The sequence below is a fragment of the Notechis scutatus genome, chromosome 9, assembly GCF_049901735.1.
Source record: "Notechis scutatus isolate UNSWTSFEM ecotype Mainland chromosome 9, rNotScu1.2, whole genome shotgun sequence".
NCBI classification, from domain to species: Eukaryota; Metazoa; Chordata; class Lepidosauria; order Squamata; family Elapidae; genus Notechis; species Notechis scutatus.
Genome location: NC_142017.1, coordinates 10,913,318 through 10,935,400, shown reverse-complemented (window position 1 = coordinate 10,935,400; position 22,083 = coordinate 10,913,318). Strand labels below are relative to the sequence as shown.

The 22,083-nt window shown below is 44.7% G+C and overlaps 1 protein-coding gene across 2 annotated transcripts; it reads right to left on the bottom strand.

The window, feature by feature from the left end:
• Nucleotides 1-64: 64 nt before the first annotated feature.
• On the bottom strand, nt 65-21,641 carry TSNAXIP1 (translin associated factor X interacting protein 1). 2 transcript variants are annotated; one of them, XM_026671980.2, is made up of 17 exons: nt 21,553-21,641; nt 20,814-20,840; nt 19,575-19,662; nt 18,372-18,472; nt 14,977-15,100; nt 13,971-14,064; nt 13,572-13,768; nt 12,951-13,086; nt 11,962-12,134; nt 11,457-11,616; nt 9,007-9,137; nt 7,433-7,561; nt 6,146-6,307; nt 3,512-3,621; nt 3,062-3,179; nt 2,462-2,568; nt 65-1,079 (listed from the first exon to the last, which is right to left on the bottom strand). In XM_026671980.2, exons 1-17 carry the CDS (start codon nt 21,579-21,581, stop codon nt 821-823), a joined length of 2,145 nt encoding a protein of 714 aa, XP_026527765.2. In that variant the 5' UTR covers nt 21,582-21,641; the 3' UTR covers nt 65-820. The 2 variants fall into 2 exon arrangements, with proteins under 2 accessions (XP_026527765.2, XP_087827697.1); XM_087971571.1 differs by lacking the exon at nt 19,575-19,662 and having other exon boundaries at nt 66-1,079; nt 21,553-21,629.
• Between the last annotated feature and the right edge of the window lie 442 nt (nt 21,642-22,083).

Genomic DNA, 22,083 nt, shown 5'->3' with positions numbered 1-22,083 from the left:
ACATACTGAAAAAAGAATCCTCTAGCAGAAAGCCCTTTGATGTCAGGCATAGGAACACTTACAAGGAGAAGTTTATTTAATAGTTTATTGCATCTTAACATCATTGTTTATATACAATGCATTTTTAAATCACTAATCTGGAAACCATTAATTTTCAAGATTTGGTAAGCTTCCCTTCCTTTTTCAGTGCAAACTGGAGTTTAGAGAAAAAAATACGTTGAAATGCCAGGGGGAAAAAAGTGGTTATGTTTTTTTGGCTTTGTAATTTCGTTTCACTACCTCTTCATTTGCTTGGCTGCCCTGGTTTCTGTGTTAGTAATGTAAACTTTTCTACGCTTTCTAGCCCCCAGCTGAGCTGCAGGTAGTTCAAAAGGGATAAATAAAACACAAAACTTCTGAAATTGCATATAAGGTTTAAATTATTTTAACATCCTGTCATTTTATCATTCCTTCATGGGTTCCAGTGGTTGAATATTTATGGGCACAGAGAAAGGAAATACTGCTATTTTTTGCAGATAGACCTGGAGCTCTGCCAAATTCACCTTAAATGCTTCCTACACGAGTGGAAATTAGTTACCCAGCCTGAGAAATGGGATGCTCCAAATGAAACGTTTTGCGTGGATTTTCAAAAACATCTTAAAAGCACCTAGAGTGGGTTTTGTAATTATTTTTAAGTTTTGTCTAAGCCTAAAGGAATCAACGGGGACCCCAGCTTTCTTCCTGGAGCTCAGTTATCAGCTGCGCTTCTGTTCTCAGTTCGACCTCAACAGATCCTATTATTTCAAGTAATCTCAGAGCGGGGAGAGGCAAGTGGGTTGAGTCAGATCCCAGAGTGATCTGCTTCTTCGGTTGTGTGAGATGGGGCCGCGTGCTGGGCCTGTCCCTGAGCCGCTCCCTGCCTGTGGATATCTCCCGTCATAAGCCTTTTCATCAGAAGCTCTATGGGAACGGAGACGGCAGGGTCCAGCTGCTCTTTGGGGACTTGGAAGGCGTAAGAGAGGTAAGATTCCAAGGTCTGCTCGGTTAAGCCGTGGTCAATTATGCAGAAAGCTGCCCTCAGGTCGTCAGGCCTCACATCTCTGGGAAGAAGAAGAGCAAAAGCCATGGGTGGAAAAAAAGTATACAAGGTGCGTGAACTTATTGTGGAACCTGCATTCTGAATGCATTCTATTTTCCACTTAAAGTTGACAACTGCTTGTTCCTCCAAGTTTACTTCACGCACCCAGGGGTGGAATTCTACCTGGTCAGACTAGTTCTTTAGAACTGGTTATGAATCTGCGCAATTGCGGAGAACCGGCAAATTGTACCGCTGGATGGCCCCTCCCCTCCCTGTCCACTCACTCCTTACCTGGCATGCATGCCATCAAATTTGCCTGCGTTTGGTTAAGTTGCTATTTTTCCTTTTCCCCTCCTGACCATCACCTGTTCTGTTGTGTTGGGAGGTTTAGATTATCTAGAAAGCAGGAAATCGTTGGTTTTCTTGCTTTCTAGCTAATCTAAAAACAGAGCTGAACCTTCCTTTAGGACTGAAGCTTCTATTTTTCAGTGCGGACTCAGGTAGCAGATTGCAGAATGGTAGATCTCTGAGTGATACTGTGATTCTGTGAGCAACTCAATCTGCCTGCCTGCTTTGCCTGATTTTGGGTAAAAGTTTCTCTTTTTTTATAAAAAAAAATTCAATATTTACATAAATATTTATAATATTTACATACAAGCCATGCCCAGCCAGTCACATGACCACAAAGCCACACCCACAAATTAAGCCACGCCCGCAGAACTGGTTGTTAAGAAATTTGAATCCCACTCCTGCACACACACCCAAAAAAACCCAGACAATTGAGATATAAAAATGTTGGAAGTCCTCAACTTACAACCCATCAGTTTAATCAGGGTTCAAAGTTACAATGGCACTGAAAAAAGGGACTTAAAAGGACTGTTTTTTTCACACGACCGTTGCAGCATCACCATGGTCCCGTGTTCAGAGTTTGGATGCTTGACAACTGGGTCAGATTTATGACGGTTGCAGTGTCCTGGGGTCCTTTGGTCTCCTTTTGCAACTCTGACAAGCAAAGTCCATGGGGACGCCAGATTCGCTTTACCGCTGCATTGCTAACAACTGCAGTGATCCACTTAGCAACGGTGGCAAGAAAGGTCGTAAAAATAGAGCAAAACTCAGTTAACTGTTTTGCTTTGCCAACAGGAATTTTAGGCTCAATTATGATCATATGTCAAGGACTGCTTGTTACATGTTTAGCTTATTGACTGAACTAATTTTGCCCCTGTCTTTTTTTTCTTCTCCTTTTTTAACTAGAAATGTCTAAAGATGAAAAATGCCTAGTCTGGATGCAGACAGAGGCTACTTGTAAATGCAAACAGAAGGCAAGTGGACAAGGAGATTACAATGAATCTGAATTTGGATGTACTTAAACCCGTGGGAGTCATGTCCCACTCGCATACTCACACCAAGGCTCCTAGTTCAGCACGTAGATCATTCAGATAGTTCTGTTTCTCGATCGTATATTGGTTCCTCAGTTTTGTAATTAGGGGTTCTGTTTTCCCTTCCTCGTCCTGTAAATGAATGGAAGTGCTTTATCAGCGTGTAAGTTCATTGTTGCTATTAAGCATCTCCCTTCTCTCGATATTACAATGAGCTTTGTTTTTTTCTCACTAAAAGAATACACACTAGCTGGGTTTACCTATTTTGAAAACTAAAGCTTGTTTAACCGTGCTTTACTGAATAAATTACAATAGGCTGGTTTCCTAAACCATGTGGAGCCCTTTGGCTTACCACCAGGAGGAAAATCCCACATGCTGACGTGAGAAAACTGAACAGTGAAATAATTAGAAGCAATATCATTTTATTTAATGAAATTGTTCTTTGCTCAACCACTATTACAGATTGGTCAAAATCTTGTGGGGTTTTTTCCCCCCCCTGCTTAGAAAGCTAAATATTATTTTATATGCTTTCTCAGTGTTGAGTTTTAGAAATCTAATCTTACATATCCCAATCTGTTTCCCCCCGTAAATATTGAACTGCTTCTTATCCAATGTTCCAACTTACCTCTAAGAATAACAGCTTGTACATAATAGCGTTAACATTTGGCCTGAAGCCCGCTGCGTCGAGTAACTCCTGAATCTCTTCTTCTGTTTTTAGTGGGAAAGTTGCCCTCAAGGCAAGGCTGTTGCAGGAGAAAGAAAACATATATTAGCTTTGGACATCTGTCTGAAATTGAGGCACAACTTTTTTTTTTTTTTTTTAAAAAGGGGCTAATATTCCTTATGTTAGCTTTTTGAAAAAGGGGACAGACAACTGTATTGAAATTCTTTAATATTTGAAATATGTTTCAATATTTGAAATGTGTTTCAATATTTGAAATATGTTTCAATATTTGTAATATTAAAGCCCCCAAACATCACTGTATATCAGTTTAAAATATATGCATATTTTTAGGGCTCCAAATCTGGTTTATTGTCCTGCTGCAGGTGCAGCTAGCTATACAGTGGCTCTTACGTGAATTGCTCCTCTGTCAACTGGCCAGTATTTTCGGTATCGGCAAGAGTTAGTTCTTTTAACAAGTTGTTAAGTTCCAGGAGGTGATTATGATATACTCCCTCATCCACCTGTGAAAGAGGTGGCAGAAACATTAAGATGTAGCAGGGTCATCTCCCCCCACCCCCGAGTCTGGATCATCAGTCCCACCTTCCTTAGCCAGCAGGGTTCTCCATCCTTAGCAACTTTAAGTCTGGGGGGGCCAGCTCCCAGAATTCCCCAGCTAGCTTTGCTAAGGTTGGAGACCCCTGCTCTCTGGAGAATACCCAAGCAGTGACGTGTTCATTCAAGCATCTTGTAATGAACCTTCAGATGTTGATGAGCTGGACATTGGGAAGCCCCATCAATAACTAAAGTTTAGCAGGTCAAGCTATTTTTCTCCAGCGATGTGCAGAGTTAGGTGTTGTGGTTTGTGAGCAGCCTGTGCAGACGGAATCTGACAGTAGGGAAGAAAGGGGATCAGTCCGGGAGTCTGGGGAGGACTCCGACAAGGGTCCTGCGTCCAATGCAGGGATGGGGCCAGGACCATCTGGGAGTAGGGTGCTGGCTCCAGAGCCTTCAGAGCCTGGCAGCAGCGAGGCAGAGGACCCAGGGGAGCCTGTTCCCAGTGCGTGTATGCACAGAGCTGCTAGAAGACGAGAGCAGCTGAAACAAAAGGGGCAACTCGGGAGCAAGGCTGGGAGGTGGGATTGCCCCTCCCATAAGATATAAAGGACAGGCCAAGATGACGAAACCTTTGCAGGAAGCGAAGTCGTTCGTTCGGTTCAGATTCATTCTTGAAGCTCTTTGTACTTCAGTTGGTTTTTTGTCTAGTTCATTTGACACTTCTGTTATTGGCAGCACTTCACAGGAAAGAAAGGTGGGTGCTTATCTCGAGGGACTGTTTGAGATTCATTACTGGCTGGGAATGCAAATAATTCCCAGCGTTGCAATAAAACAAGACTTGTTTTTAAAATAAGCGTGTGCACAATTACGGTCTCGGAAGCCTTGCTCAGAACAGTTAGGCTATTCATTCATGAAAACTACAGGTATGGGTAAGGTACTCTGGCTGTTATTTTAATATAGCATGTTGCAAAGGAAAGCATTAGCTTCAGCGGTATTTTTCTTTCCAACAAAACCTCTGGGGTCAAGTGGGCCTCACAGAGATTCTTATTAAAAATGTTACATTGGTACAATTACTATTACTTGGAAATCGGCCCATCCAAGCAGGGGAAAAAAAGAGAAAACTAAAGATTGACCACATTTGGGGTGGGGAGGAATAGAAGGTGCAGTAGGAGGTAAATAAGTTTGTCTTTTGGCTTTGTGATGATGGCTATTGTGGTAGCCATTTTGTGAACAGCCAAAGCTTTCCTGCAGAAATGACACTGTTGGCGTGACCATAACATACTTTGCCCCATTCCTAGTTGCTTCAGAGGTGAAGCTGTTGACTCCCCAACTTAACTTGAGAATTTTATTTAATCCAGATTGCTGAAATAGCTATCATCAATCCTATCTTGCAACTGCATCCGTGCCTTTTGTCTCTTCAGTGTTTTTGCCCTTCTGCGCAATATGTATGTTGATTATCATTTTTCTTGGCTTTATTGTCCTAAGCTTTGCATGGATTGGAATCCCTTACAAGATCTAATCCTAATTTGTCAAATGAATAATAACTAAGGCATGCTATTTTTATCTTGCCTAGTATTGATAATTTTTGTGAGACTGGCTTTCATCAAGCCTTCAAAATCCCATATCTATAATAGAAGCCCAGTCAAGGAATTCTTTTTTAACCTGTCAGCTGCCACCTCATGAACTGGAAGGGGAAGAAAGTGGGTGAATGCTTGGGAAATAGAAAGCAGAGACTGCACTTTCTCGAGAGGCTGCCTCAAGGTTCCCCAGCTGGAAGCAGGGAGCGGCATACCAACCTGTACTTGGGCTGACCATTATGAAAAAAATGTTGCATGAACTTGATTACACTGGGATGGGCAATGAGAGAAAGTAAAGGAGGTCAGGAAAAGTAGACCTTAGGAATTTTGGCACGCAATTCTCAGTTCTGGTTATGTAATGCTGTCATGCACTTGATGTCAGCTTTGGAAGCCATATTGAGATCCGATGCTCCCACGAGACTGGGAAAGTGGGAGGGGAGAATTCATTGGAGTATATCTAGTTAGACAGAATAGCATTCTTTTTCTGATTCAAGGTCAGGTCGTGTTGCGCACAGTGAAAGGAAGTCTTAACTCGGGAGGGATGGGGATTGGGACATGTGATGCGATGATGGCTGCAGGGGATGGGTTTTGTAGTTTTTACTTATTTGTAAGGAAGCCCGGCACTTTCAGATTCGGGATTCCCCAGTTGTGCCAGTTTACTATCCAAATAAAAGGAACTTTTGAGAGATGTCTGTCTCGTAGTTCTTGGGTGGAATGGAGTGTTTCCGGAACGCTGACACTTGACCTCTAGTCTTTACTACACCATTCTCAACAAATGGAGCCAAGGATCATTTTTATCCAGAGATTCAAGCTGTGGGCAGTCTGTGGACAGTATCATTGTCCCAAAGAAGCCACCTGTGGAAGGAGCTGATTTGTGTGCTCCTTTGTTATCCTAAGCAACTAAGATACTCACATTTCCTGTCAGGACGTTAAAGAACAAGGCCATCATTTCGTTTGACCGAAAGAGCTTGAGGTTTTCATAGACGCTGTAAGTCCAGTCAAAAGCTGCAGCCTCTCCGTGTTTTTTCTGAAAGAAGCCTAGGAAGAAATCAGACAGGCTAGATTGTTTCCCTTTCTGTAAAAAAAAAAGCAGAAGAGACACTCAAATTAAAAGCCAAAACAGGATATCCTGAAAAATGTAGACTTAGCAATTATATTGGGGTTTAATTTTTAATTCGGTACAGGGGGTCCTCAATTACGGCCACAATTGGGAACTGGATTTCTGTGGCTAAGCAAGGCCTTGTTAAGGGAGTCAGGCCCGCAGGTCGATTTTTGTTGTTGTTGTTGTTGTTGTTGTTTTGCTACAATGGTTAAGTGAACGACTGCAGTGGTTAAGTGATGATTAACCAAATCTGTCTTCCCCTGTGAAACCGTTGCTTGTCCGAAGCCGGCTGGCAAGTTTTGCAAACGGCAACCCAACCACGTGACCCCTGGGATGCCGCAACGCATCCATCGAAAACACATGCCGGTTGCCAAGCGCCCACATTTTGATCACGTGACCATGGGGGGGAGATGCTGCCATGGTTACCAGTGCGAGGACCGGTCTCACTACTTTATTCAACTTCAAACAGTCGCTAAGCAAAACGCTTATAAGTTGAGGACTGAAAGGAGGGTTTTTATTTTTTTACTGAGCCTGAAGCATGTGGGGAGGGCAGCGAAGGCCCCTCCCTCAACTGTAAAACCCAAGCTCCTTCTCACTGGGCCACAAATAAGGGGGGTGGGCTGCCTGGAGCTCCAGTTTGACCCTGGCCTCCCTTATTCTAGGATGCAGGGCCCAGAACTCCCTCCTTTCCCCCTGCTAAACTCTCTCTCTTGCTAACATGACATCACATCACACAATGCAAGTAAAGACAGTTCATGCTGCTTCGCTTTTAAGGGATACTTGATGTTTACATCCAATTAGATTGGATTCGGTTTACGTCCTGCACAGGAGGAAAATGTACTTTTTTTTAAAATTGCAATTTCTTGCTCTGGTCTTCTGTCCTTTTTTTCTGACTCAAGGCAAACTTTCTCCGAGGCCTGCCTTCATTTTACCCCCATATCCATCTTACTGGGGGGGGGGGATCAAGTCACCCAGAGCACCGCATGTTCAGGGGGCTCCTGGATCTCCTCAGGCTAAACCCAGCCCCTCAGCCAGCTACGTTGAGAGAGACTCAGTCACCCCTGTAGGAGGAGAGAGAGAGAGGAAAACCAAAGAGACCTGCTGATCGGATATGATTTTTTCCCTCCATATCTCCCTCAGAAGGGCCACGACATCCTTCTTGGTCAGCTTCTTGTTTCTAACCAGGCCATCACACCTCAGATACGGGGGGATCTTTTCGCTTCTTCCCTGTGGAGAAAAAGAATGGCCTACTTAGGCAACCACAAAAGCCCACTCAGATCAAGACAAGCCATAAAGCCAACTTGTGGCGTTATGTTGTTATACTGGAGCCCCACAGCTCTCGTACAAAGCTGTGGAAATAATGAGCGCGCTTCAAAGGGCTTGTGGGATCAGGGCATTGTAAGGTCAGCTACTCCTGGCTCGGAAGGATGGCCAGGTCCATGATGACAACAAGATTTCCCTGTACCTATCCTTCTATCCCCCCACAATCCTGTCACAACTGATGAAGCTTCTTAAAAGAGATAACACAATCAGACTTGGAAGGGACTTAGTAGGTCATCTAGTCCAACCCCCCACCCAAGCGGGAGACCCTACACCATTTCTGACAAATGGCAGTCTAATCTCTTCTTGAAAGTCTCAAGTGATGGCGCTCCCACAACCTCCGAAGGCAGGTTTATTGTTCTCCCTGTCAGAAAGTTTCTCCTTATTTCCAGGTTGAATCTCTCCTTGGTCAGTTTCCATCCATTGTTCCTTGTCTGGCCTACAGGCGCTTTGGAAAATAGCTTGACCCCATCCTCCTCTCTGGGGCAGCCCCTCAAATATTGGAAGACTGCTCTCCTGTCTCCCCTGGTCCTTCTGTTCACTAGACTAGCCAGGCCCAGTTCCTGCAACTGTTCTTCATTTGTTTTAGTCTCCAGTCCCCTGGTTGCTCTTCTCTGTACTTTTTCTAGAGTCTCAATGTCTTTTTTATAATGTGGTGACCAAAATTGGATGCAGTACTCTAGGTGTGGTCTTACTAAGGCTTTATAGAGTGGTATTAGTACCTCCCTTGATCTCGATTGTATCCCTCTGTTAATGCAACCCAGAAGCAAAGCATCTTCCTCAAAAAACACTCCAGTTGCCTTTTGAAAAAAGCACCTTTGAGACAATTCTGACCAGGATGATCGAGAATCTCCACAGACATTTCCCACAACATGCTAATCACCAAGTGCATTTCAGCCAAGCTTGGAATGTTTTGCAAAGCCATTCCTAATTTGCTGAAGTTTAAAAAAAAAACATTTATTTTAACTGGAATAAATCTCCTTCCTGATTTCCCTTCCTGGAAGACCAAGAAGAAGAAGAAATCTTTAAATTAGGAGTTCTTAATGCTCTCTGAGCTTAGTTGTTTAATTGCAGACATTTCATTATCCAAACTAAGGTAACATCAATCGTGCTAGCTCTGATGATGCTACCTAGTTGGGGCAATGAAATATCTGCAAGGAAACAACCCAGCTCAGAGAGCACCAAGGACCCCTTCTTTCAGCCCTGAGCTACAAATATTCTCCTTTATACAATCTCTAAATTGTTGGGATTAGACCAGGCTCTTTGGGGAAGTGAACTTCAGACCCCACCCCCCGAATTTCTATCTGCTGTTGTGGGGGGAGTGACAGGAGGACTTGCAAGCTCAACCATACCCGCCCGGTGAAGGTGTCGCGCTCCCTCAGGAGACCCCCGCCGATTTCCTCCAAAAGCACATCGACTAGCTGGTCGCTTGTTTTGCCCACCGACAAGCTGCTCCAGCGCTCATTTCCACCAAGAACCACGTCTGCAAGGAAGAGGAATATAGTATCAGGCAGAGTGTCGTGCCCCTGTTGGAGTCTGACTCCCAGGGAGAGCCGACAAGGAGTAGGATTGTGGCTCCGGAGGTGGTGGAGGAAACGGGGGAAGGGCACAGGCCGGCTGGGCAGTCAGAGGAAGACCCAGGCCCATCCCCTCTTCATCCTAGGGCACGCAGATAGGAGTGGATAAAGGAGAAACGTGAATGGCGTGGTCTATGTGGGAGGAAGGGGCCCTGATCCCCTTCATGGGCTGCAGCTGTGAGAACTGTTTAAAAGGACAAACTGTGCATGGCCCAGTGCTGGAAGCAAAGCGTGAAATAATTCAAGTCTGTCAGTTCTTATCTGAGTTTTGGCATCCTTCCCAGTGTGTGCACTTCAATATCTGTGGACGCCTTCAAGCCCTTCTCCTGCCTTGTCTCATTAATTGCTTCAGTGTGGTTTGTGTTGTTTTTTTCCATTTATAATTTATATGTATTTTGAGTCTGAACGGACTTTCTTCCTTTTCGCAACTGTTTGTGGGGGAGTTTTTTCTCCAGTCAATGATAATTGGAGCTTTGAAGCCAAGTTGAAGGAATTAAAGGGACTTCACCTGTTTTTGTGACTTTGTTGCTTTTGTATTCCTTCCCCCCCCCCACCCCCCCCGGGTCATCACACAGGGCAGGAACCTGACATAAGGACTGGAGCACTTTACGGAGAGGGGCTCATATTTTTTTTAATCACACGCAGTTAAAATACGCATAAGCTAATATAAATACAGGTAGTCCTCAATATACGACCAGTTAAGCCCAAAATTGATGTTGCTAAGTGAGAAATTTGTTAAGCGAGATTTGCCTCATTTTACGACTTTTCTGGTCACGGCTGTTAAATGAATCACTAGTCATGGTTTTCCTTTCTTTAAGGTTTCTACAGGTAATCCTCAATTTATGACCACAATTTAGCCCCAAAATTTCTGCAGCTAAAGGAGACATTCGTTAAGTGGATTTTGCCTCATTTTACAACCTTTCTTCCCATCATCGTTAAGGGAATCGCTGCAGTGGTTAAGTTAGCAACCTGGTTGTAAAGTGAATCTGGATTCCCCATTGACCTTACTTGTCAGAAGGTCGCAAAAGGGGATCAGGTGACTCCGGGCCACTGTGACCGCCATTAAGTGTGAGTCAGGGGTCAAGCATCCGATTGTAAATCACATGACTGTGGGGATGTTGCGACGGCCGTAAGTGTGAAAAATGCTCATAAGTCCTATTCTTCAGTGCCTATCAACTCAAAAATATTTCTCTGGTCTTTTAGAGTTGCCAGCAGAAAGGGACTGGGGGAAGTAGTGCATTCCTTAAATGCGTTCATAGATCATTTCTAGGCGGCTGAAGATTCTGGCGTGCAAGATTATTACTGGAGAGCATGATAGATGACTCTTGACTATGGATATGTCCCATTGGAGAATATACATCCAGGGGGTGGGGGGGAAGACCAGGGTCAAGGGGGAAATGAATGATATGTCTCAGAGTTGGCTGCAGGTAGCACCAGTGTGATGACCCGGAGTGTAAAACAAACGTAACAAAATCCAAAACGTAAATAAATGTCCTTTAATGCCTCCAACTTGGCCCCACTGTTCAATAATTCTCAGTTGGAGATAAAACGTACTCAAAAATAGTCTTCAAAATAAAGCAATACAGTCCGAACTTAATGAGCAGATAGAGGTGAAATAAAAAACCCAAAACAAACTACATTGAAGGAAATTCTACAACGGACCAGGATAATTACCAACTTCAAGGAGATAACAAGGCACAGTCTGTTGGAAGGGCGCCAACCAAGATAACTTCAGCCCAAAATAAAACACACTTTACTTCTGGCAACGCTGTGTTGTAACCGTCTCTCTTATATACTATTCTCCCCAGCTGCCACCAATGAGGGGGATCATGGCCGCCTCCTCTCTCATAAGCCAAGTTGTTTCCTTCTCCATTCCTCCCTGCGTGTCCTAGGGTGCAGAGGGGATGGGCCTGGTTCTTCCTCTGAGTGCCCAGCCGGCCTGTGCCCTTTCCCAGTTTCCTCCACAACCTCTGGAGCCACACCTCCACTCCCTGTCAGCTGTTCCTCCTCTCCCTCGGAGTCCGACTCTAACAAGGGCATGACAACCAGCATGTTCACTCCTAATAAATCTTCTTTGAACTCTGAGAGATGTGGCTAGAGACTCATGATTTGAATGGGGGTGGATGCTGGAGCCCTGACAGCGCCGTTGTCACTTCGAACGGTCACTAAATGAACTGCTGTAAGTTGAGGACTACCTGTGCAACGTCGGTTGTACTAAATTATACCTCCACATTTGTTCCAGTCAGGGCGCGGTGTGGACGTCCGCTGGACATTGATGAGGTCATTGAAGTAGCGGTCTCGGTCGTCGGCAACTTGTTTGTGTATATCCAACATTATCTCATATTCGTCACGAAGGTCATCGAAGTCTTTTTGAAGAGTTGACAACTGAAAGGGTAAGAGGAAGAAAGGATGAGGTTGAGCACAAGATCTGAAGTTCTGGGTGAGTGATCTTCTGGACCAGGGAGGTGGAAAAAGAATTAAAATATCTCCCGGGAAGATTGTTAAAATCGGAAAATGGAGAAGACAACTACAAAGTCTGATCAGGCGTAAATAGAATTAGAAGAATCTCTTCCTACAAAAAAAAAAAAAAAAAGAGATAGATTGGCTGATTTCTAGTTAAGTTCTACTCTATCACTATAGAGATAGAACGGAGCGGAGAGGAGGACAGCCAATACTGGATCTCCTCCTCCATAATGGAGAATTTGCCAATTTTCCTTCTTCTTTAGGCACCTTATTAGCCAAGTCATTGTATTTTTGCTCCTGAAGTTCGAAGTCTCTTCTGGGCACAACATCTCCATAGTTTGCCTGCATGGTGTTCAGGTCCACTTGAGCTTTGGTGAGGTCCTGGCGGACTACCCTCAGTGCCACCTTCAGCTTCACGGTGTCCTCCTCTAGAACATCCTCTAGAAGAGAAGAAAGAAGTCCAAGGAAGGTCCAAGGGACACTCGGAAAAAATCACACATCATTGGGAGAACCTTGAGCTTTCAGATCACTAAGGAGGAAGGAAAAAAATATCCACTGGCAATCGGTCAAAAGTCGAGGACGGGGGAGAATGGACAAGCCAAGATCTAGACCAGACACTGCATGAAAGTACATTAAAAACAACAACAACAACAATGTAAATTAGTGCTAGGGTTCCAATGAGCATGATTGCAACTGGGTGAGCTTGCTGATGGTCAACCCAGCGTCCCAACCAGGTGGGCCACCGGGCTTCTTGGCAGAGTTGATGAACTCGTGCAGGGGTGTCAAACTCAAGGCCCATGGGCCAAATCTGGCCCAAGGGATGCTTAAATCTGGCCCACGGGGCCAGCATGACAATAATAAAGGACCGGCCTGCGGTGCCTCTGGCAGCCAAAACGGGGCACGGGGGGTGGGGGGGGGGGCGGGGGTCTGTGCATGGCCCCCGCGCAGCCTGTTTTTGGCCTGGGTGGCCTCCTGCAGCACTTTGCCAGGCAAAATGGGACCGGGGGGGGCCACGTGCGGCCCCCGTGAAGCCTGTTTGGGCCAGCAAAGTGCTGCAGGAGGCTGTGGAGGCCAAAAATGGGCCGTGCAGCAACTGGGCATGTCCCCACCCCCCATTTTGGCTTGCAGGGGGCTGCAGGAGGTGTCCATCCTGTCTCCCCGCCCCCAGAGGAGAACTACAATGCTGTTCCGGCCCTCGAGGAAATCCAGTTTGACACCCCTGAACGAGTGGGAGAAACTGAAGCTCTTCCTTCTACCTTGCTCCATGGTGAGCCTCATTTCCTCCTTCTGGCGGTACATTTCGTTGAGGTCCAAGAGTAATAGCTTGCGGGCGTCGCACTCATTGAGGTAACGCAGGTATTCCTCGGCCACTGTCTTTCGCAATTTAGCCACCTGTACAAGGGAAGGAGAGCGGGAGATGGAGGCCTGCCGTGCCCCCTGTTGGAGACGGACTCTGAGGAAGAGGAGGAACAGCCAACAGGAAGTGTTGTGGAGGAGGCTGGGGAAGGGCAGAGGCCGGATGAGCAGTCAGAGGAGGATCCAGGCCCATCCCCTCTCCATCCCAGGGCACGCAGGGAGGAGAGAATAAGGGAGAGACGTGGTCTACTCAGGAGGAGAGGGCCTTGATCCTCCTCATGGGTTGCAGCTGTGAGCTCTGTATAAGAGTTTGAAACTGCGTGTTCACAGAAGCTGGAGTCAAATTAATGCTCACCTACAACCGTTGCAGCATCTCCATCGTCACATCGGATGCTTGGCAACTGACTCATGTTTATGACGGTTGCAGGGTCCCAGGGTCATGTGGTCCACCTTTTGAGACCTTCCGATCAGCCAAGTCAACAGGGTGATTAAAAGATGAATAGGGCAAGGAAAAGACTTGCCTGGGTCTCTAGCGAACATTTTTCCTCCTTCATTTTGTCAATCAGCTTCAGCAAATAAAGCCGCTCCTCCTTCAATTTTGCTATTTCAATTTTCTCCTGCTGTTGAAAAGCCAGGATTTGTTGAGTACATTGATCGGAGGCCGTGACCAGAACCCCATTCACTGATTCCAGAGTGCAGATCTTTTCCTGCAGGTGGGCTAGAAGTAGACAGAGATGCATCTCCGAGTTACTAAAAGTCACAAAGACCTGTGGATTATATGGCCTTTTAAGAGCGCTGGGTTTAAAATGATCTTAATCTCTGTCTACTACTGCTATGGAATCTGCTCAGAACCTGCTGTGAAAATTAGCCAGTTCAATATCATTGTAACGTTTACTAAGGTGATGTCATAGCACTCTCACCTATAGTTGATTCATACTCCCTCTTGATGGAAGCCAACAAAGGTTTGTAAGTCTTGAATTCTTCCATGAAACATTCAAATACTTCTCTATAAGGCTAAAAATAGGAGGGAGGGGGGAAGAGAGAGAGAAATAAAAATATACATGCTGGCTGGGGAATTCTAGAAGTTGACGCCCACACATCTTAAAACTGCAAAGTTTGAGAAACAGTGTTTTTCTATTCACACCACAGCGGGGTTCTGGATCTGCCTCTTCTGCCTTTAAAGAGATTCTTGGTGGACTTAAATAAATAAAGCTTTCTAATAGGGATAGGTATTGCACTGAAAGGCAGTTTGATGTAATGATTGAAGTGCCAGCCCAGAAACCAGGAGAGTGTGAGTTCTAGTCCTGCCTTAGGCATGGAAGCCAATTGGGTGAGTTTGGGCCAATCACCAGGAGATGGTGAGTTCTAGTCCCACTTTAGGCATGAAAGCTGGCGTACTTTGGGCCAGTCACTCTATCACACCCCAATCAAATGGGGAAAATAGGAAGAGGGAGGTGTATTACGTATGTTCATCACCTTGAGTTATTTATAATTATAAAGATAAAGATGAGATTCTTATAAAGGTGGGATAAAAATAATAAAGAAATGCATTTGGTCTCTAGGAGCTTGAATTTGTGTTTTGGGAAGGCAAGGCCTGAAGTCAGCATGCCAGCGATTCAGAGGGTCATTGTGGCCATGTCCTAGCCATAAAAAAGCTTGAATTTCTATTATTACTATTTTAGTTTCCTCCTTAGTTTTAGTTGGTCAAGGAGGAGACTTTATTTTCTTAGCTTTTACGTGTTTTAAAACCAAAGAATTAAAAACATTCTTACAGCATACCTTCTGGTTTTTATACATAACTCAGAAAAGCAAAAAAAAAAAAGTCGCACTTATGTTTAGCAGCTATGGTCAAAGATATTCCATAAACCAATTGTGGATCCCTGAGCCCCAAGGCTTAAAGTTTTCTACATTCCCTGCTTCTCAAACCTGGAGCTTAAGTTCTTGAACTTTTCCTTTGGTCAGGTCAAGGGCTTGCAACTCTGCCCGCAAATAGGATTCCAGCTCTTCCAGGTAACGTGGCTTTGAAATCGGCATGAGAGGTTTGCTGGTGCTGAAAGGCAGAATATTAGCATTTTGATGGGCTGTTAAATCATTGGTTGCCCCCCCCCCCCCGAACACCACTGGATGACATCGCCAGGTCTCGTTGTTTCAACAAAGTAAGGAAGATTGTCACTAGTTACTTGTATAAAGAGCGTTTTCTATATTATTTATGTTGTGTTGTATTTTCATTATGGAGAGCACCAGCAGGATCAAAATCAATTTCATTGTATATATGTACAATGACAATGACAAACGACACCAAACTTGATTGCAGGAAATACGACTTCAGCAACAGAGGGGTCAATGTCTGGAATACTCTACCTGACTCTGTGGTTCCATCCCCAAACCCCAAAAACTTTAGCCTCAGACTATCCACTATTGACCTCACCCCTTTCCTAAGAGGTCTGTAGGGGGCGTGCACGAGCGCACCAACGTGCCTACCGTCCCTGTCCTATTGTTTCTTTTTTTTCTTATTCATATCCATTTCATGTATTCATAACCATGTTTATACTTATACCTGTTATCTAATAATCGCTTGACAAAATAAATACATAAAAAACAAAACAAATAAAGGTTATTATTATTATATTACATTTTGACGAGGTTGAACATTCATGACGCTGCTGCCACAATGACAAACACCACTTATGGAAAGGTAATCAACAAAGCTGTTCCAGCCAGATGTAGCAGTAGAAAGTCAAACACTCAAAGCAAAGTCAAGTCCGCCTTCTGGATAGCGAGGACGGCTGGTTTGAAAAAGGGGTAAAAGAGGCCATATATTGTTAACATTGAGCAGCCCTCTCTCAACCAAGGGGGAAGGATTAAGACCCCACCGATCTCCAACACAATCCTTTTAGCACTTCCAAGAAGATTCCACAACCAACTGCACCCTGATTTAGGTGACCCCTGAGGGCACAGATTAACTCCCAAGTGGCCTCAAGAGCAGAAGTGGTATTCAGCAGGTTCTGACCGGTTCTGGAGAAACGGTAGCGGAAATTTTGAGTAGTTCAAAGAACCAGCCAATACCACCTCTGAACGGCCCCGCCCCCATCTATTCTCTGCCTCCCGAGTCCCAGCTGATTGGCTGGGTCTCCTTTGGTTGCACAGGAGAACGGAGCTGGAAAGCAGGTTTGTGGGGTGGGGAGGGAAGGGAGATTTTGCAGGATCCTTCCCCTGCCACGCCCACCAAGCTGTGCCACGCCCACCAAGCCACGCCCACAGAACCAGTAGTAAAAAAAATTGAATCCCACCACTGCTCAAGAGCTCTCAGAGAGAGTGCTAATGACCAGATGACTGCAAAGAAATACAATCCTTCCATTCCACCTCCTTCCATCCTGTCGAAACGAATCCTTCCATAGCTGACACCATCCCGCCAGAACCGATGAAACCTCTTGGGATGAGAAGCAAAACACCTGCTTGTTTCCTCAAGGGAAAAACAAAACAGTCTAGCTGCCTTTTGAAAAAGCACCTTTGAGCCAAAGTCTCTTTCTAGAGAAGAATTCCAACTGGGACAATTCTCAGCATCGTGTGACGTGAAGTTTTGTCCAATAACGTCCGAGGTGGAGCCAAAACCGCCGTCCAATTTTTCTGTAATGTGGTGGCAGGGACAGATGTTTAAAAATACATGGGGGAGTAATTCCAATTAACATTGGATTTAAGCATCCCATTTTTGCTGCTTTTTGTCCCGGGCTCACCATATGGAGGATTGTGGGTCTCAAAAATGTCACACCCTACTTCGCGGCCTAGTTTGTGCTTTTCACAGCCTCTTACGACAGAGCACAACGCGTTAGGAATTTAAACACCTGTTTTTAAAGCGATGCCTCGGGAGCTGCAAAATTACTATTACGAAGCCTCTAGGCTCACAAGCAATAGGGCAGGAATGAAAAATGGGAATCGTGTCGTATTTCAGGACGGGCTTGTTTAGTCCAATATTTTCTATTCATATTGGAAGACATCGCAAATATTTTTCCTCCGGACATCTTCTTTCCTGATCTAGTAGATTCCCAACCCGATATGTAAACATCAGTTGGCAGCTGTTCCACTTTTAGTAAAAAGAAGGCAGAGAGATGGTTTAAATGAAAATCAAGAAATCAATAGGGTTTCATAAATCTTGCTTTAAAAAGCCTTCCAACAATCTTGCTCGGAAGGAATCACTTTGGGTTGGAGGCAGCTGCCTATGCGCCTGACAGCAAGTATTTCTTACAATCCTGTCCTTCTCTTGGAGATGCCAGGCATTCTTCCCTTGTAAATGCAGCAACTGCCCTACTATAGACTTACAACATCTTGCCCCATTAGCAGAGAATCTGCCTCTTCTGAACAGATGGTGGAGAGATCAAGCCACGTTTTGTCAACCAGCAAATGTCACCTTGGAGCATGAAATCTCTTTTTCATACGCTTATTAAAGAAATTGTAAGAAAATTAAAAGAATAAAGGTGGTCCTTGACTTACAACCGTTCCCTTAGTGACCGGTCAAAGTTACAACAGCACTGAAAAAAGAGACTTGTGACTTTTTTCACAACTTATGAACACTGCAGCGTCCCCCAAGTCACGTGATCAAAATGCAGATGCTTAGCAGCTGACTCATATTTATGACGGTTGCAGTGTCCCGGGGTCATGGGGTATATCCTTTTGCAACCTTCTGACAAGCAAAGTCAATGGGGGAAGCCAGATTCACTTAACAACGGTGTTACTAACTTAATAATGATTCACTTAACAACAGTGGCAAGAAAGGTCGTAAAATGGGGCAAAACTCAAATGTCTCGGTTAGCAACAGAAATTTTGAGCTAAATTGTGGTCGTAAATCAAGATTACTTGCAGAAATCTTAACTAAAGGAAAATCGTAAATAGAAGAAGAAAAGGTTTAGATTCCAATCTTCTTAACAGTGATTTATATTTTAAATCATAAGTGGTTTTTTTTTTTTTTCCTTCAGCAAAAAGCCCATAAGGGGCTTTCGATCGCTAATGAAGGAAATTATTTCCCTTTCCCTAATCAGACAAATCGATTTTCCCATCCAGAGCCTTTCCAACGTTTGTGCATATAACAATGTTACAGCAGTTATTATATACAAAAATAATGTTCTGCAGCTCTTTTCTCATTGACTCTCCATTACGTCCAGCAAACAAAAAACAAAAAAAAACACACCCCTTTCTGTTGAATGTTGATGTTTAAAAATCTTTATATCGCTGTATTTATTTGAACCCCAAATTTCCTGGCTGTTTTTTTTTTTAAGTCCGGAAGCTAAACATCTCAGGTAGATGTTTAGGTAGGTATCCAGACCTACCTTTGCCAACCAGGGAGAGAGCACGGTTTTCGGTTCTGAAGGATCCCTTGCCCTGGCTCATAGGCCGGCCAGGTGGACAAATGGCTGCTACTTGAATGTACCTAAGGAGGATGAAAATAAGCCAGTTGCTTTCCTTACCATAAAATCACTATGAAGCGGTATATAAGTCTAAGGGCTATGGCTGTCTTCTTTCAGTGGCAGAATCTTTCTTTCAACATTGGCAACAGGACAGTTTTCCATTGTACCTCAAAGACAACAGATTAAGGGAGGGTGGATAGAATGGTCCACTTTAGTGTTTCTCAACCTCATCTCAACCTAGTGCCTCTTAGCTTTAAGATGTGTAATGTGGACATCAACTCTCAGAATTCCTCAGCCAGTCACGTTGGACGGGATATTCCGAGAGCTGAAGTCCACGCATCTTAAAGTTGATAAGGTTGAGAAAAACCGGTCTACTCCAACATTTGCTACTGCCTCCTGGCATATGCAGTTGAAAAGGGCACCCTCATTTTTTTTTATCATGGTAGAGGTTTTCCTGTATGATGCTCAAGATTACTAGGTGGTTTCCAAGACCTGAGTATCTGATGCCGAAACCTACTAGTTTAGGCCACAAAATTACACAAACAGATTTTGTGGCACCGCAGAAAAACAATTACTACCAACTGCCTTCCATGGAGGACCTTTATACTGCATGAGTCAAAAAAGAGGGCTGTGAAAATATCTACACACCCCTCACATCCTGGACATAAACTGTTTCAACTCCTTCCCTCAAAACGACGCCATAGAGCCCTGCACACCAGAACAACTAGACACAAGGACAGTTTTTCCCCAAAAGCCATCACTCTGCTAAACAAATTATTCCCTCAATACTGTCCAACTATTTACTAAGTCTGCCCTACTATTACTATTATTCCCATCACTCCTTATCGCCCATCCCCTCCCACTTGTGACTGTATGTCTGTAACTTTGTCACTTGTATCCTTACGATCTATATTGACTGTTTCCTGGAATGATTTGATTGCTTATTGTACCCTATGACTATTATTAAGCGTTGTACCTGATGACTCTTGACGAATGTATCTTTTATTTTATGTATACTGAGAGCATTTGCACCAAGACAAATTCCTTGTGTGTCCAACCACACTTGGCCAATAAAGAATTCAATTCAATTCTATAAGATGGGCTGGCTGCGGCAGAGCTACTCACCACATATTTCTGTTTTTTCTGAGAGGAGATCTTCACAACAGGCAAGTTTTTACCAATTATACTTTGAGAAGATCGATGAAATGAGACCCTGCGGTACAACAAGAAACTGGAGCTGGAGAACTCAAGATCGAAGGGAGGCCGAGTTACACAGACTCTCCAATCCCAGTTCACACCACTCTTTTCACTGCCCAAATTCTCAGAAACAACTGATAGTCTACGACTTACAACAGTTTATTTCAGGGGTGTCCAACCTTGGCAACTTTAAGACTTGTGGACTTCAACTCCCAGAGTTCCTCAGCCAGCTTTGCTGGCTGAGGAACTCTGGGAGTTGAAGTCCACAAGTCTTAAAGTTGCCAAGGTTGGACACCCTGGTTTATTTCATGACTGTTCAAAGTTACGTCACTGGAAAAGTGACTTACGACCGTTTTCACACTTCGACCATTTCTCAAAATTCAGCCGCTTGGCAAGTGATTCATATTTATGATGCATCCCGGGGTCATGTGATCATCTTTTGTGACCTTCTGACAAGCAAAGTCAATGGGGAAGCCAGATTCATTTAGCAAACTTAACAAAGCACTGATTCACTTAACAAACGTGGCAAGGCAGATCATAAAATGGGGCAAAATTCATTTAACAACTATCTCGCTTAGGAGTAGAAATTTTGGACTCTATTGTAGTCATAAGTCGAGGACTACCTGTACAAGGTGACCCAAGTTTATCCCCACTGTAGCTGACATGCCTTTTTAATTTCCAATATTCTCTAACCAACCGAGCTGATGGACACAGGTTTCTGTGCTTAGCAACATGAACTGCCTTTCATACAATCCTTCTTACCCATATTGGCAGGTTTTTAAAAAAATATAAATTTCCTTATTTTTTTTTCTTATATTGACACAAGGCCTTAACATGCAAATAGTTTATACACAGGAAAATGTATACAATTCAATTTCCATTAAAGTTGCTTTTATATATATATATTTACAAGAAAAAGGTTTTTCCCAAGTGCTGATTTTTTACAGACTAGAACAGATGTTAGCAGGTTCAATTCAACGGCCTGTCTATGTTGCAGCAGAAACGGTTTTAAGAGGTTTGAAATCCATTCCTAAGATTGCTTTTCTGCACCTGAATCTCCGAATGAGCTAGGCAACCACTCCCATTGTCACCAATCCACGCAGTCAACGGTTATACTTTGATAATTATGGAAATTAAGAGTGTAAATATAGAATTCATTGCAGTTACCTTTTATCAGCTTCTAGATTGCCAGACCTAGAATATTAAGAGAGAGAGGCACATAGGTTAATTTCCCCAGGGACTTTATTTTTAAAAGCTCCAATTCAACAATGCAAACATTTGCAAAGAAGGGCTCTTTAATTATCCCCCCCCCCCCAAAAAAACCCGACCATCAGCAACCGGTAGCAGCCCATCCACTCTTAAGAAGAGACTGGACTGCCATTTGTCAGAAAATGGTGTAGGGTCTCCTGCTTGGGAGAGGGGTTGGACTAGATGACCTACAAGATCCCTTCCAACTCTGTTAATCTGTAATCAGGCATCTCCACTACCTGCAATTCGAATTACCCGCAGAAATCAGACCAACTAGGTGGGCGGGGCGACTTTTTCCGACAGCCAATCAGGGACGTGATACCTGCGGCGGCCCCGCCCACGAGGCGGCCCATGCAGAGACGTCGAGGAAGGAGGCGCTTGCGCAGTGAGGTCACCGTAGGGGCGGGGCTCGCATAACCCATCCTGGCTGGCTGGAGGCATAAAAAGGCGGCTTCCCGCCTTTCCCAGACTCGGACTGTTGGGAGTTGTAGTTCAGCGTCGCCGTCAGGTTCATCACAGCGCTTACAAAGCCAAGGCCTGCAAGGACCGACCGCTGAAGGAAACCCGCCTCTTCGGCGTGACAAGCTTCCCAACCCGGACCGGGGGCCTATAATTGCCTACTTTCCTCACTTCAAGCGCCGTTCCGAAGCGGACTCACCCGATAAAAACGGAGGGGCGGGCCTCCATGGCCGCGGAGACGGGAACAGCCGCGGAGGCTGTTGACGGAGAGGTCGCCACGGCAACAGGCTCCGCCCCTTGACGCTTTGAGCGAGGCTGCCGCGCCCTCTAGTGGCGTCCCGCGGTAGCGCGCGGGGCAGTTATTCACCCGGGGCCTGTTTTTCAGCGAGAGGGGGGCTTGGGATGCTTGCGCGGGGGGAAAAAAAGTGGGGGGCAAGGAACCTTAACTGGCCGTGTTTCGAGGAAAGGTTTCCAGGCTAATGCACGCAACTTGCAAAACCACCGGATTCTCCAATTTTCTTACATTTCTTACATTCGTGCGTCTGCAAATGCAGCTTTGCAAGGAGGGAGAGGCCGTTTAAACAGGCCTTTCATAGAAAACATGTGTGTTTGGGGTGGGGGGAAATGTTCATGTTGCAAGGGACGGGGCAGGGTAAACAATAGTCTTCGAGACTGCATAGAGACGCATCTCGCTAGCTTGTTTCTCTCGTCACAGCTGATTCGCAGCTAA

What these genes read in the sequence shown, in the direction of transcription:
- TSNAXIP1 (XM_026671980.2), bottom strand. Translation starts at nt 21,581, where the DNA reads ATGGAGGCCCGCCCCTCCGTTTTTATCGG. An exon ending in TTGACAGAGGAGCAATTCAC is followed by an intron (nt 3,180 to 3,511) that starts GTAAGAGCCACT and finishes CTCCTGCAACAG; the next exon opens with CCTTGCCTTGAGGGCAACTT. An exon ending in ACAAGCTGTTATTCTTAGAG is followed by an intron (nt 2,569 to 3,061) that starts GTAAGTTGGAAC and finishes ATTCATTTACAG; the next exon opens with GACGAGGAAGGGAAAACAGA.